This window comes from Orbicella franksi, chromosome 11, assembly GCF_964199315.1.
Source record: "Orbicella franksi chromosome 11, jaOrbFran1.1, whole genome shotgun sequence".
Classification (NCBI taxonomy): domain Eukaryota; kingdom Metazoa; phylum Cnidaria; class Anthozoa; order Scleractinia; family Merulinidae; genus Orbicella; species Orbicella franksi.
The window spans coordinates 27,205,814-27,221,830 of record NC_138155.1 but is presented as its reverse complement, the minus strand read 5'-3'; the positions used below and the strand labels follow the sequence as shown (position 1 = coordinate 27,221,830).

At 38.9% G+C, this 16,017-nt stretch overlaps 1 protein-coding gene across 8 annotated transcripts in view; it reads left to right on the top strand.

Annotated features, from left to right (window-relative positions):
• Nucleotides 1–16,017, top strand: part of LOC145502927 (hemicentin-1-like) — a 70,664-nt gene that overhangs the window by 23,522 nt on the left and 31,125 nt on the right. For 6 of the 8 annotated variants that reach the window (XM_081482336.1, XM_081482335.1, XM_081482331.1 and 3 more), the window contains exons 5-21: nt 1,933–2,035; nt 2,413–2,621; nt 3,072–3,216; nt 3,856–3,983; nt 4,457–4,744; nt 5,829–6,074; nt 6,601–6,846; nt 7,296–7,541; nt 7,894–8,139; nt 8,261–8,506; nt 8,928–9,173; nt 9,526–9,771; nt 10,490–10,735; nt 12,906–13,151; nt 13,581–13,826; nt 14,451–14,696; nt 15,280–15,525. In XM_081482336.1, the coding sequence (XP_081338462.1) occupies nt 1,933–2,035; nt 2,413–2,621; nt 3,072–3,216; nt 3,856–3,983; nt 4,457–4,744; nt 5,829–6,074; nt 6,601–6,846; nt 7,296–7,541; nt 7,894–8,139; nt 8,261–8,506; nt 8,928–9,173; nt 9,526–9,771; nt 10,490–10,735; nt 12,906–13,151; nt 13,581–13,826; nt 14,451–14,696; nt 15,280–15,525 (3,825 nt within the window). The remainder of the gene's footprint in view (nt 1–1,932; nt 2,036–2,412; nt 2,622–3,071; nt 3,217–3,855; nt 3,984–4,456; nt 4,745–5,828; nt 6,075–6,600; nt 6,847–7,295; nt 7,542–7,893; nt 8,140–8,260; nt 8,507–8,927; nt 9,174–9,525; nt 9,772–10,489; nt 10,736–12,905; nt 13,152–13,580; nt 13,827–14,450; nt 14,697–15,279; nt 15,526–16,017) is intronic. The other 2 variants (XM_081482339.1, XM_081482337.1) reach the window with 2 other exon arrangements.

The following is a 16,017-nucleotide window of genomic DNA, read 5'->3' as shown; positions in this document are numbered from 1 at the left end:
CATGATATGGGACAATAATTCTATTTTTAGAACAAATTGCGCCATCGCCTGCGGCACACGCGCGTACATGCTGCGAGGATTTTTGCGGATGTCGCGCGAGGGAAGTGGCGTCCGAATTTCCGAAATTTTTCATGTTTTTGGCCCACAACTCAACACGTTTACGTCTGTTGGAATTTTTCTCCACTATTTTCGTCGTAAGCTGCTCCAGTTTGAGTGAAGTAAGACAGTGTCGAATTTAGGTATGTTCCGCTTCAAGCTTATATATATCGCTGACCAAGTTGTGTTCCGACGGATGCTTCTTTTACATGAGCTGTACATTACTCCACTTTAAATTTCACATATGTTGAAGATTAACAGCTTTTCCATTACACAGCAAAAAACTAGCTGGATATATTTAGATATAGCAGAGCTTTAGGACTTCATAGTTTCCTAGCTCCTCTTGCCACACGCTTGCGAGCAATTTGCCAGTCTATCGCGACTGAAAAGTGAAACAAAATAATTGCTAGTTTGGTCAGTTTGAGTTTCGCCTGAATTGTAAGCAACGCTTGCTGTTTCATCAAGGCCCAACAACTTTACGTTCGTAGATACTGCTCAGTTTTACTCGTGTAAAAATCCACCAAATTCTCTGTTGTCGATGAATGAGAGCGCCCGCCGATGCGTGTTTTGTACAGTCAGTAAACATGACAAATTGTACTTACGCCGCACTTTCGTGTGAAAACGTACATCGAACTCAAACTAATTCTATAGTTTTTAAATATGTTTAAGACTGATAAATGTTTGAGAACATATTAAAAGCTTAGCTGAAAATTTGTGAATAAAGCAGAAATAATCAGCAAAGTTACGTTGACGCTTTCTTTAATCAACTTCGAATAACGATTTCGATTTTGTTGATCGAGTTATCAAAACTCCTTGTTTATTTTCATTTTCGCAGTGTAAAACTTCACTATGCTTATGTTGAAGAAACACACATGATATTAGTAGCATTTTTTGCGTTCGTAAAATTTGTTGCAGCATCTCAGCACAAGAGATAACTGAAGAAATCTCTGTCAAGATTTGTTGACAATTGAAAACACCGACTCGGACTTGAAAGTGCACGAGCTGCACTATGCAAATGAGCTAATTGTACGCGTCAGACTTTCCTTTCAAAAACTTTTGCAAACTCACCAAACAAGCAGAAACAATAAGAAACCATCAAAACAGGTTTTGGTTATGATTAACCATTGTCTGAGAAACTCACAAATTAACTCGATACCAGAGTAGAGAGTTTTCTTGTCAGAACAAACGCAAAAACATACGCGTAAGCTTACAACTAGCGCGACCAGATCTTATTATTCATTCCCAGCGCGAGATTGAAGTCCTGAAAAACCCACCTTTTCCGTTAGCTCAGAGCATAAAACTACATATAGGCGCCCTGGTTCGTATTCCCTGCCTTATTCCCTGCCATCGCTGTGAAAAATACGCAAGATAATCCCTCAAGATCTCTCAACTCTCGCCATTTGATCACGCAACGTGACAACATCCACGCGAGAGCCCCCGACATGTGCGTGGATCCGCGCGGATATATGACGTCAGGATGGCGCGATTTGCTCTAAAAATACAAAAATTGTCCCATATCATAGGTGCGCGCGGATCCCAAGACTTACGGTCTCCGTCCCCGATTATGGCTCCTGCCAGTACAAAATAAGATAAACAACATAATTCAATGGTTACCTTGAAGAGGTTTGCGATGCTTGCCTTCGAAACTTCTAAATTCTTTAAATTGCGCAATATATGGCCGTTTGGGGTGTTGAACACAGATTAATCCCGGAGAGTTAAAATAAAACAGTCTGCTTCCCATTACTAAAGGGTTAGTTCGCATGTACAGAGCGCACAGCCTTATACACTATGGCTGGTGTTAACATGAATCTTTTATGTGTAATTGAACTATGACAGATTCTGAGAACTCTACACTACCTGTCTGGTTCGTGACACCAAGCGCACAAGAAACCACTGTTCAAGGAAGGAATAAAACTTTGTTCTGCTTTGCTTCAGGGAGGCAAGTAACCAATCCTTACGCATTTAACAGAACAATCTAAGCTACAATCAACCTTCCCTTGCGGACACTCCATAATTATAAAGGACACCTCTTCATTAAAGTAGCACAAGAGTAGCACTATCCCGGGCACGACTTCCAGGAACTAAGACATATTTCCATTAAAAGAAACCTGAGCATCATAAAAAAAATCATATTGCTTAAGTTAGTTTGGTTGAGCATTATTATGCAATGGTGCTGAATCATGAAGGGTTTGATCATTAAGTAACTCCAAACTTTTCCAATATTACACAAATGCGTCTAGACGTGTGCGGGATTAAAACGTACGTCTGATCGAGGTGATTGACGCGTTGTTTCCTTTTAAATCTCTTTCACGTTAGACCATCACCCAAGATCACATGGAAAAAAGATGGTGAGATAATACGACTCGAAGAGAGCTCTTTCAAGATTTCCCAATCCTTCTATGGGAGACGTCTTTCCATTCAAAATGTGGACAAGGAACTGCACGAGGGCACCTACACATGTGAAGCTCAAAACGACCTGAACGAAGAAAATCCTATCTCTTTCAACTTTACATTAAACGTAGAAGGTACGCGAAACTTTCTGCAATCTCCCCAAAACATAAGAATACCAAATCGTTCCCAAAAGTCACGTAGGCCTATCAACAGACGCCATTGTGCCTCTGATAATATGCAAGCTCACATTAAGCTCGTATAGATTATAATGGCGTCTTTCGATGATAAACGCCGTGCTGTTTAGTGTTTCGTCTCCTATCAGCATGCGTAGAGACCGTTCACAGTTTGTTATATTTTAATGTTAAATTAATTGTATTAGTTTTGTTCGGTACCGTTAAGATATGAGTGTTACAGGTGTAATGACTTACCACATGCTGTTCTCACATGTACCCAAGATACCAGAAACCCAATCTTCCTGAGCTCTAGCATTTTTGAAACCTAACAGCATTTTCAAGAGAAAATGACGTTTAATTAACACGCCAGAACCACTCTTCAATTTACATACATGTTTTTTCGCGTTTTAGTTCCACCGCAATGGGCCGCCGATGCTCCACCCAAAAATATCACCATTGTCAGTGAAAAGAATGGAACCTTAGAGTGCAAAGTGACGGCCAGCCCCCCAGCAGAAGTGTTATGGTACAAAAATGGAAAACTGCTACAGCCTTCAGAGTACGTTCACTTTGATTTTTTGTATGTCACCCGTCACAATATCGAAAACAAGATGAAAATGACCAGATCTCTCTCGCATGCACAGTTTTCTTCTGAGGAGGACTGAGATTCCATCTAAAACGTTTCCATACTGTTGACGAACCATTGCAGAAATCCGTGTAGTCTCTTGGATTGGCTGTTTCTTTCGCGGGAAATTCCGAATCGAGAAACCACCAATCAGCCCGAACACAGGTCTTTGTTTGGCACTATTTAAAGAATAAATAAATTACAGTATTTAGAGAGGAAGCCACGTCAGCCTTAGCTGGTTTTCATGCTGGTCCTTTACGCTGGTCGAATTGGAATTTGGAGATATTGGTTTTTGTGGAGGGAGAAAACCCGGAGAAAAACCCCCTGAGCAAGGCGATAACCAACAACAAACTCAACCCACATATGGCGCCGGCCTGGATTCGAACCCGGGCCACATTGGTGGGAGGCTAGCGCTCTCATCACTGCGCCATCCCTGCTACCCCTGGTTGGGTTGAAACTCAGACATCCGTCGAATGGGGGATGATCGAGGAGAGACATCAGTTTGTTAAAAAGTAGGAACTAAAAGAAAATATTTTTTCGATACGATGAAAATGGTAATTTTTGTCATCTTAGGCGTCATATACTGGATGGAAGCAGCTTACACCTGATAGATGTCAGTCTTAACGATTCTGGAGTTTACCAGTGTGTGGCAGTTAATGCGCATGGCATGATAATATCGGCGACTTGGATAAACGTGGCAGGTAATGTAATCAAGAACAACGATCAACGTGTAAATAAGTGTTACATCTGAATTACATTGCAGTTTTGATAAAGTAACCAGATCTTGCACGGAAAATAGATCAGGCGGAAAGGAACAAATTTTCACTTTTTAGAGTTCTTTATCAAAAAGTTATTGGGTATAAATATTCAGCAACATTTGGAAACTTACAGAACGCAGCATGGCTCTGCAATAATGGTTTAGTACTTAGCTTTGGTTTGCCTATATGGTGATCAGACCGCCCTGAAGAAAAGCCGAGTTTGTAACTAACTGCACTCAAATTACCTTATTCACGATTAAAGTGGTGATTTAGTGAAAGGTGTAACCGCTACTAATTAAATAGAGTACTACAACCACGAATTGCAGTTCCCCTATATCCCAGATTGCTTTGAAATTATACTAGACTAAAGTTTAACAAAAATATTTGCGAAGAACTTGGTACATTTCTTATAACAGCATGGAAACCGTCATTTGCCAATGTGCAGTTTGGACCTTTTCATCTGCTGAATAAAAAAGAAGCCAAGTTGCCCTGCAAGCCCAGTACAGCCGCACCAGCTCCAACATATGAATGGTTGAAAAATGATGAATTAATCACTTATGACGAGGACAGTCGCTACAGGCTGGAGATGGATGGCACTTTAGTTATAAAAGAAGTAGACAAGGACCAAGATAACGTCAACTACACTTGCAAGGCAAAGAACTTTAAGGGTGAAGATTCTGTAACCACGGTCCCAATTATTCGTGGTAAGAGATAAATTGCAATACAAACTGAATCAACTGAACCCCCCACCCGTTCCCCCTTCCAAAAAGGCACACCCACCTTGCAACTTTTAAATTCAAGATTCACCCCCGATTATGTTGGTTAAGCTCCCTTAACCAAGACGTTAGACCTTTTCACGGTTTCTGGCGCAATCTCATTTAGAATTCTAATAATGAAGGCTTTCGACAAACAATTAAGAACAAAAATCAGCGATAATAATTTCGAATGACGTTTCGATGACTTGTTCATCATTTTCAAATTAATGTGAAAAATGATGAACGAGTCATCGAAACGTCATTCGAAATTATTATCGCTGATTGTTATTCTTAATCTTATTTAGGGGGCCCAAACACGGCAAAAATTACAGTTAATGTACGGGGAAAGTGGAGAATCTAATGTCTAACAACTCACGGAAAATTCGAGTTCTGAAGTATTTAAGAATTACAAACTTACTAATCAAATTTGAGGGAAATAGCCTGGCTAGAAAAGCCACAGTTAAGGTTTTTATTTTTCCATATATTTGGCTGCAAAACCGAGCCGCAACTCGCGAGAAAATATGGAGACATTTGCATGAAAAATTCAAAGTGCAATGCCTCGCCTCACAGCAAATATGTGTACTTTAAATTTGACCAAAAACCCTTCTGCTGGGTATCTTTTCCTTGTAGCTCATAAAATACCCAGAAAGTCAATCACTCTCAGCTTATTGGACATCGATCTTTGAACTTTTCCCACACATTTACTGCGATTTTTGCTGTGTTTGCCCCCCCTCCCCTCCCCCAAGCAAGATGGTGTCAGAAACTGTGAAAAGGTCTATTTCCCAACCTAACTGTTAATATTTACCTATGTTATGTTAAGAGTTGTTTTCTCGTAGCGATGTGCTATTTTAAACCCATCAAAATGTAGGCTTATTTATCTTCAAGTGCCCAAAGTCAATTTGCGATTCCCAATAACCCTCCTTTACCCAGTCCCAGATGCAAACAGTTTTATCGTGGCCTGATGGTTGCCCCCACGACCACCTCTGCCCAGAACTACTTGCAATTAACTCAAATCAACAACTTTTATCTGCAGTTCTCCCAAGGTTAACAACTGAGCCGATAAATCAGACTATCACTGAGGGTGCCATGGCAACATTCTATTGCACTGCCTCTGGGCATCCAAACCCCAAGATAACCTGGATAAACGATGAGAAGATCGTCACTACAGGAGATACGCTGAGCTTTAAAACCAGCAGGAATCATTCTGGAGAATACTGGTGTTCAGCAGAGAACGGACTGAATGTAACTGTCAAAGCAAGTGCATCCCTCAATGTCCTCTGTAAGTATTTTTCTCTGATAGCATACGTTCTCTACTGATCATAAAACTATTAAACGTATCCAAAAAGAGCTATTTCAAAGAAGACAGCCACCTGCTGTTTGTAACACTTCCCCCTTCCTGACAGTAAGAATGCAAACGTATGACAGCTTTACGTTTCAATTATTTCCATTTTTAATAAGAAAGCCTGACCCTCACGCTGGGAAGCAATGACGACCTCAGCCAAGAACCCTGCGCATCATAAAAAAGTTCACGGGTTTTGCTTTTCAATTCCTTCGCTACCAGTACTCGAGCTTTGGTAAAAGCTCTGTTTACGAACTAGGAATCTCTAGTCATTCCGCCTCCTTCTTAGGTCTTACACACAATGCCTTTAAAGGGGAGGGATTAGTTCTTAGGGGCTTTAATTTCAGTAGGGACACTAAATCAAGGGTAGGCGACAAAATACGTTACTGGCCATTAATCTACAGTCATCATTGACATGATTGCTTGTTACTACAAAATTGAGTGCAAAACATTTGCCATCTTTCAGATAAGCCAAGTTTAACTACTGTTCCAACTAACCAAACCATCATCGAGGATGCTATGGCAACCTTGAACTGTGTGGCCACGGGAAACCCAAAGCCAAAGGTTACTTGGATTAGAGATGGAAAGATTGTGACTACCGGAAATACACTGACCTTACAAGCAAAGAAGGATCTTTCTGGAAAATACTGGTGTTCTGCAGATAATGGACTGAATTCAACTGTCAATGCTAGCGCTTATCTTGATGTGCTATGTAAGTACATGATTCGTTTCAACAGATATACAAAGTCAAATATTTCAAAAAGCTATGGTGGGATTTCATAACTGCTGCTGGAGAAGACAGCGAGGACGTAAAGTAGTATATCAACAACGAAAGACCGTGTTTGACCACATTTCCAAACACCGAGAGGATAGTTGAAAATACGACGCGTAGCGGAGTGTCTTTAACGACCTTCGAGGTCTTTGAAAATTTGGTCAAACACTGTGAGTCTTGAGAGTTTGATATATCTTCTCAATCGAAACTAAACTACGTGGGAAACGGAGAAATAAAACTGTAACAAGCTACGCTAATTAAGATCACATATCCAAACAGCGTTACAGACATGACTTCCTTGCTTTAAACTTGATGAATTACTAAAGAGTTTGAGAATAAACCTTCACCTCAACGGGTTACTCAGTTACACTCATTAATATATTTTATAGTTCCGCCAAGTTTAATAACCCGACCAAGTGATCAGACAATCATGGAAAATAGGGAATTTACATTTAATTGCACTGCATCTGGTAACCCAACTCCAAAGATAACATGGATTAGAGATGACGAGACTGTGGCCGAAGGAGACAAGTTAAGCCTTAAAGCCCATAGGAGCCAAACTGGACGATACTGGTGTTTAGCAGAAAATGGCTTGGAGGTTTCTGCTAATGCAAGTGCTTATCTTAATGTGCAGTGTAAGTATGTTAGCAATGTGGTCTCAGAATGAAGGGAAGCTGGCTGTGTCCTGTCCTCCTTTATCCTGGACATACTTAAAGCATAGGCTGCCTTTATATCATAAACCCTACTTTTCCCTTGAACAATATGTACCTAGGAGCTTTGATCATTTTCACCGAGGCCGCATGGCCGAGTGGTTTGAGAGCTGGACATGAAAATGTGCTAGTCCACACACCAAGTGCTTCACTCCGACCACATTTCGCAGTAGTTTGAGAGAGATGGTATATATATAACTGTTTGTGGAAAAGCATCCGCCTAGTAAATTGAGCAATCCTGCGGTTTTAAATGCTAAATCATTACAATCTGTTTCAGTTACGCCAAGTTTAATCGCAACACCAGCTGATCAAACGGTTACCGAGTCTGACAAAGCAATATTCCACTGTAACGCCACTGGAAACCCAACCCCAAAGATAACATGGATTAAAGATGGCAAGATTGTGGGTGAAGGAGGTACATTGAGCTTCGACACAAAAAGGAATCACTCAGGAAAATACTGGTGTTTAGCAGATAATGGTCTAAAACCAACTGTCAATGCAAGTGCCACTCTTGATGTTCAATGTAAGTAAAACATGTTGTACAAATTGACAATAGTTACAATCTCGCGTAACGTTAGCAACAAGCAAATAGTCAACAGTGTAGTCTAATCGGATTAGTTGAAAGCTTCCTTGCTGTATTCCAGTTCCCGCAAGTTTAGAGACCAAACCAACTGACCAGACAATCATGGAAAACCAAGAAGTGACATTCCATTGCACCGCCTATGGCAACCCAACCCCAGAGATAACATGGATTAAAGATGGGGAAACCCTGACTCTAGGCGAGGTTCTGAACTTAATAGCAAACAGGAGTCATTGTGGAAAATACTGGTGTTCAGTAGAGAATGGATTGGACGCAGTTGCCAATGCCAGTGCTTATTTAGATGTGCAATGTAAGTACAAAAACACTGTTGTAACTGATTGAAACAAAGCCATCTCTACTTCTCTACAGTTTTCAGAGACATAAAGGACGTCGGGGGTGGGGAGTGTCAAAACAGACGTTCTGTTGCTGAAATACGTGTTATTTTAAAGACGACGTCTCCTGGTGTTGTTGTGCACACATGCTGTTCATGTACTATTTTTTCCCCGTGATTTCATACACACACACACAAAAAATGAAGAAATATTGTTGAGGTATTTTCAAACGATAAGGCCTTATGCGTCCCAAAGCGCGAGGACTGATGATGACCATGATTTGCAAACAATGAGGACAGCAATGGTACAAATTACTGCCTTGAACAACGTAAAACCACCTTAAAATTTCCAGTTTTTTGTTAACTATGTATCCCAATATTATCTTTTTATCTTATATAGATGCACCAAGTTTAACCGCCAAACCATCTAATAAAACAAGTATTGAAAATCAAGAAGTAGCTCTCTACTGCGCTGCCATTGGGAACCCAACCCCGAACATAAAGTGGATCAAAGATGGAAAGACTGTTGGTAATGGAGACATTCTGAAGATCAAAGCCAAAAGAAGTGATTCTGGAAAATACTGGTGTACTGCTGAGAATGGACTGGACGTAACTGTCAATACTAGTGCTTATCTTGATGTACAATGTAAGTTATTTATAGCACTGTACTGCATTTCTGATTTCTTCAGAAATTGGGCACTTATTACAATAGAAGTGATTGTTAGTGAGGGGGCCTCATTTCTGAGAAATATATGAACTAAATCAAGCGAAGGGGTTTATAGTAAAGGCATGCTTTTAGCAAATAGGACATTTACTAAATCATTATTACAAGGAGAAAGAAAGATTAGCAGAATTTACAAATAATGTAGTGACAGTATAAATAAGTACATTGTATAGTCAGCAGTAATTAGACCAGTCATGTTACGCGAATTTCGCCCCTTCGGTTTACTATGTGATAAGGTGTCATGAGATACAAACTGAAAGACAATATGTTTTAGTTGCACCAAGCATAACCATGCCACCAGCTGACCAGACAGTACTTGAGTCTGGCATGGCAACTTTCCACTGCAATGCCACTGGAAACCCAACTCCAACGATAACATGGATTAAAGATGGCCAGACTGTGGCTAAAGGAAATACAATGAGTTTTGAGGCCAACAGGACTCATTCTGGAAAATACTGGTGTTCAGCGGAGAATGGACTGAATTCTACAGCCAATGCTAGTGCCAATCTTGATGTTAAGTGTAAGTATTAAGCAAAATGATTTCAGTAAACAGCAACTTAAAAAACAGTCTAGAGTCAAGTCAAATTTATTTAGGAAGGGTGGTCCCAGCAGCCATTGGCTAGTATCAAGAGGGGCCCTGCATAAGTTATGACTACTACATAAAAATTTTAAATATGTACAAGAACTTTAGAAGTGGATAAAAGGGAAACTTAAAAATACAAATGGATAACAAATTTTCAGATTAAGAAGAGGAACTAAGTTACATAAGTATATTAATAAGAACTAATGGCTTAAATTAAGTCTCAGAAGGTTCTTAAACATGAAAAGCAATTTAGCTTCTTTTATTGTTGTCAGTAAATTATTAAAAAAATGCATCTGAATATCTAAATGTGTTTCTTCCTAACGTTAACTTAGGGTTCGGTAGATCAATGTCATTCCTTTGTCTTGTCATGTAAGAGTGAACAGTGTGATTTGTAATAAAATAATCCGATAAATATGGAGGAACTAATTCATTTAGACATTTAAAAACTAAACTGAATTTGTGGGCTTTCCTTTGTGTTTCCAAATCTACCCACCCTAAAATGGGTTATTGGAATATTGCATATTCCCTTTGGAATATTGCATATTCTGAAAAAAGTAACTGGCTGACCTTACAGTAGCCAAAAAAACAAAGGATCTCTTTAATTTTGGTAGGTTTTTCCATTTTCTTAGCTTAAATCATTTTTTTTATTTTCTAGTTCCACCAAGTTTAATCAGAAAACCATCTGATCAGACAATTATTGAAGGTCAAGAACTGAAATTCTATTGTATTGCAACTGGAAACCCAGCCCCAACAATAACCTGGACGAAAGATGGGAAGACTGAGGCTGAAGGTGACACCCTGAACTTCAAAGCCAACAGGAGAAATTCTGGAAAATACTGGTGTTCTGCTGAGAATGGATTGGGCATTTCTGTCAATAGTAGTGCTTACCTTGACGTACAATGTAAGTACAATACACTGTAGGAGTACCCAACTTTGATCTTAACATTTACATCTCATGGAGGCGCGGTGGCTTCATGGTTAGTGCGCTGGCCTCCAGATTGAGCGGTGCGGGTTCAAACTGTGAAAATTAAAACAGTAATTTAACTTTGGTGCGAAAGCCCTGGTATTTTAAAGCTCTATAGCTAACCTATAAATAATGGCATGGTGGGGAAATATGAGGACATAGTTTTCAAACCAAAATGAAGTACTTTAAAGTAATTTCTTCCAATAAACTTAAGGTGAAACTTATCTCTTAATGCTTGGTGGTGAACATATTTAGTGCCGGAACTTCAAAACTATTGAAGTCTCCTTCTACAAATCTGTTGATTGCTTTATCGAGAAAAGCTTGGTGTGCTGCAAACAGGAAATTCATAATCGTACTATCTACAACAAGATATGAAACATTCGTGTATAAGGGAGTTATACTAATGTAACGCGAAGAACTGTCGAGATAGATGAGACTTAACTTACCTTCGAATGGAGGAATAAAATTATCTCTACTCTGTACTTAATAAATACAAACATGGCTTCCAAAGTTAGATTACCAGTACCCTCTCAAGGTACCACACAGTCGTTTTGTTTCTGACATCAACGCTTTTGCATACAAGAGTTAAAATCGTGTTCCTGCCTTCCTGCTAGCTGAAGAAACCCACCAATACGGCCGCCTTTTCTAAAACTGGTGGGTACTTCCCGACTGGCGTGGTTGTTAAGCCAGGCCACATGGACAAGATGGTGGTGATGGCGGCTGATTTGAAACAAATCTTGTCATGTCTTGTCATTGTTCGTCTTCGTCACTAGAATCTGTTGTGTAGATACAATTGCTCCAAGTTTGGGATATTCAAAAGAAGGAACAGCTATATAAATTGTCATCGAGTCATGGACAATTCTCCTATTGACTGCCGATCACTGCCAGATCGAAATAAAACCATGGCCGTTCAATTCAACATCAGTAAGAATTTGATTGACCATACAACACGATCATTACACTTATGGTGAGATTAATTTAATAAGGACTGCAGTCATCTGATCATAATGTAGAACAAAGATACCAGAAAACGTTCTTGGATTCTTCAGTTTGTTTCTGTTTAATGTACATCTGGCAGAGTTTAGTTTATACATGTCAGCTAGCGGGTAAGTTTGGAATCGATTGATCGGTTCGCGCTAGTGAGCCTATGTGTTGGCATTATTAGCTTAATTTTGTTCTGATATTCTTTTTTTGGCATTCTAGAACAAACCATGCTCAGCCGATGAATAGTTATGCATTTATGACTGGCCCTGGGAATCGGCTGTTTAATCTTGTTCACAAGAAACATCCAGATTATCTGTTTGGCTATCCCTTTCCCAAATGCTCCGAGATTTCAATGTTTTGCTCCACGTTTAGCAGCAAAAACTGGAAAACAAATGATAAGATCCAACCAAATTTTATTGTATTCTTTGCATGTTGCAATAATCTATCGAATTGTATCATGCAGCAAATTATTTGCCTAGTAATAAAAAGTGAATAAATGATTAACATGTTAGATCAAACTCCCGTGATCTGATTATGTGTTGATCTTATTGTGTGTTGAGACATTAACAGAGAAGATAGTAACGGTATAAATTATAGTTTTGTATTATCAAGTAACACAGCGATCCTATCACACTGTGGAAAGAAAAACATTTACCTCTTTTGCATATTATGATACTTGAACTCACAATCTCTTTTCTGATTGGCCAGAAACGTACAGTGAATTTTCAAAATCAGCACCTGTTACGTCATCTAGCTGCAGATTATACAATAATCATGTCAAGGACACTCAAGGTCATGGGTAATCATGTCATGTATGACAGCAGTGCATGATTTCTAAGGGTAATCATGTCAAGTTCGCTCGCTTTGTGTTGCTTTCAGTGAGGAAGCAAAAACATGACTTCCACATTTTTTTTCGTTCAATGTAGAATAAAACAATTAGATTCAGTTTTAATGACATCCAGAATAATCAAATTCTTAGTGAAGGTTATCAGGTTGCCTTGATTATTCTGGATATCACAAAAACTTCATCCACTAATTGTTTATAATTTGTAAATGTAGTTAAACAATTCATTCCACAAGTAATAATTTGTTTCAACTTGAAATCTAATATTCTTTGTTTCAGTTGCACCAAGTTTGATCACAACACCAGCTAACCAGACAGTACTTGAGTCTGCCACTGCAACATTCCACTGCAATGCCACTGGAAACCCAACCCCAAAAATAAAATGGGTAAAAGATGGCAAGACTGTGGCATTAGGAGATACACTTGTCATTGAAGGCAACAAGAATCATTCTGGAAAATACTGGTGTCTAGCAGAGAATGGACTGAATGTGACTGTCAATGCTAGTGCCATTCTTGATGTGCAATGTAAGTATATCAAACTTTGATTTTAAAAATTTCAATAATGGACTAAGCTTAAGGGGGTAACCCAGCAAACAATAAACAAAGAGATCTCTGATAGTCTGGGCTCTATTGGATTTGGAGGTAGGTTATTCTATCCTTTGCTTGCAAGTGCAATGTTGAGCATGTGTATTTGTTTGGTAGAAATTTTTGAAGTACTGTAAGTACTGTCAATGATTTTTAACCATTGATAAATTATCCTAGAGAGAATTTATGTGTGTGTTTTTTTTTGGGGGGGGGGGGGGGTGGGTACAAGGGTTAGTGGAAATGGCTTTTGCTGATACATCCTTGTTACAAACTTGGAAATTGATTTTCCCTACACAGTTATAGAACTATTAAACATTAAGTGTTTACATGTTGTTTTATATCCTTAATTCTTATACATTTTGTTCACAGTTCCTCCAAGCCTAACTACCAAACCATCTGACCAGACAGTCACTGAAAATCAGGAAGTGACCTTCAAGTGTACTACCACTGGGAACCCAACCCCAACAGTAAAATGGGTTAAAGATGGGAAGAGTGTGACTGAAGGAGACATTTTGAGATTTAAGGCCAACAGGACTCATTCTGGGAAATATTGGTGTACTGCGGAGAATGGATTGTCTATAACTGTCAATACAAGTGCTTACCTGGATGTGCAATGTAAGTTTACTTGGCAATTAAAGTGAGTAAAATGTTTGAGTAAAAATAAAAAACAAACTGCGGTCACAAAGATAACAAAACAGCGCATGTTGTAAAAACCTTGATTTGAGAACTTAACATTTCGTATGCTTCTACATACATCATCAGAAGTATAAAACAGTTAGCTGCATTACAATAAATTTAAATGAGAAGAGTAATGCAGCTAACTGTTTTATACTTCTGATGATGTATGTAGAAGCATTCGAGATGTTAAGTTCTCAAATCAAGGTTTTTACAACAGGCGTTGTTTTGTTATGTTTGTGACTGCAGTTTGTTTTTCAATTTCCTCAAGGTCATTCCATTCAAACATCTTCAAATTATTATTTTAGACAGAAAAAGAATGATGGCTTGACAACAAAATGCTGACTGGGTGTTGTGAAATGAAAATTGTTGGTTGTTAATTTTGATTTCAGTATGATGTTGGATGAGAAACTGTGCTGTATATTCAAAGAATTTAGTTATGGCATAAATTACTAACTTCCTAGGGTTTCTGGAGAGGCAATCTCAATAATTATCTATTCAACTGGTTGAGGATATTCCAGTTGTTCCTCAATAATTTCACATTCAAAACATTCTTTGTCTCAGTTGCACCAAGTTTAATCACAACACCAGCTGACCAGACAGTACTTGAGTCTGCCACTGCAACATTCCACTGCAATGCTTCTGGAAACCCAGCTCCAAAGATAACATGGATTAAAGATGGAGAGACTGTGGGTCAAGGAGACACACTGATTTTTGAAACTAACAGGAATCATTCTGGAAAATACTGGTGTTCAGCAGAGAATGGTCTAAATTCAACTGTCAATGCTAGCGCCAATCTTGATGTTAAATGTAAGTTGAATAATGTTGACTTTGCAATATATCACCTGTATCAATACAACAGGAGGTGCGGTGACCTCATGGTTAGTGCTCTTGTCTCTGGATCAAGTGGTCTGGGTTCGAGTCCTGGCTGGGGACATTGCATTGTGTTCTTGGGCAAGACACTTTACGCTCTTTCCCATGTGCTAACAAAGCACATGGCAAAGCCCCTGGAACTTTTTCAGTACCCCCTCCATATTTGATAACTGCTGGTCAGTATTGGCTTGAACTTAACTTTGCCTAAATTTCATTTACTCCCATTACAGTAATTAATAAACAATCATAAGTCAAAAAGTCCTGACATATTACTTGTGGTTCTTTCCAAACTTATTGGATCACAACTTTTATGACCTCAAACATTTTTCCACTGAATTAACTAACGAGGCGTCAACATATACAACAACAAAAATTTTTTAAATCTCATAAATGACCCATAGCTGTATTAATTTTGAAAGAACGGCTGTCGTGTCATTTCAACAAATCAAAAAATGGAATATGCGCATAATTTTTTTATATTCTCCCTGATGTGATCTTACTCTGTGTTCATTTTGTTTAGTTCCACCAAGTATAGTAACAGAACCATCTGATAGGACAGTTGTGGAAAATCAACAAGTGACATTCCGCTGTAATGCTACTGGGAATCCAACACCAGCGATAACTTGGATTAGAGATTCAAAGACTTTGAATCAAGGAGACACACTGAACTTTAAAGTCAACAGGAATCACTCTGGAAAATACTGGTGTTCAGCAGAAAATGGCTTAGATGTCACCGTTAATTCAAGTGCTAACTTGAATGTGCTTTGTAAGTACCAAAACAGAGTGTACTTGTACTGCCTTTCTTGTTGCCCTTGCACACCAAACAATGTAATCCTTGTTCTCTTGAGGTGGCAAACTTAGAGAGTTGTTTCTCCCTGATTAGGAGGCATTAGCATGGCATTATAGTCAGGTGCAAGGGTCTGCTCCAGAGGGGATCCTGATTGGGTTGCTTTGTAAACCTCAGTCCCATCTGGGAACATATAGTTAATAACTGGTTATGGAAATGTGGACAATCCCTTATTTGTTAGGGATATACTACTGCTTAGAGACAGGTTGTCCTGGAGTGCCCTGCATACGAATAAAAATTTATGTCACAGTGTCCAAAGGAATTAGGGGTGACGATAGTTTACTGCTACTTGATACAAGTTGACAGCATTTCATTTAAAAAAAGACAAATCATGAAAGCATGTACATATTCATGCTTTCAAGTTATATAGCACTGAAACACTCCATCAATGTTGAGCAAACAATGGAAAAT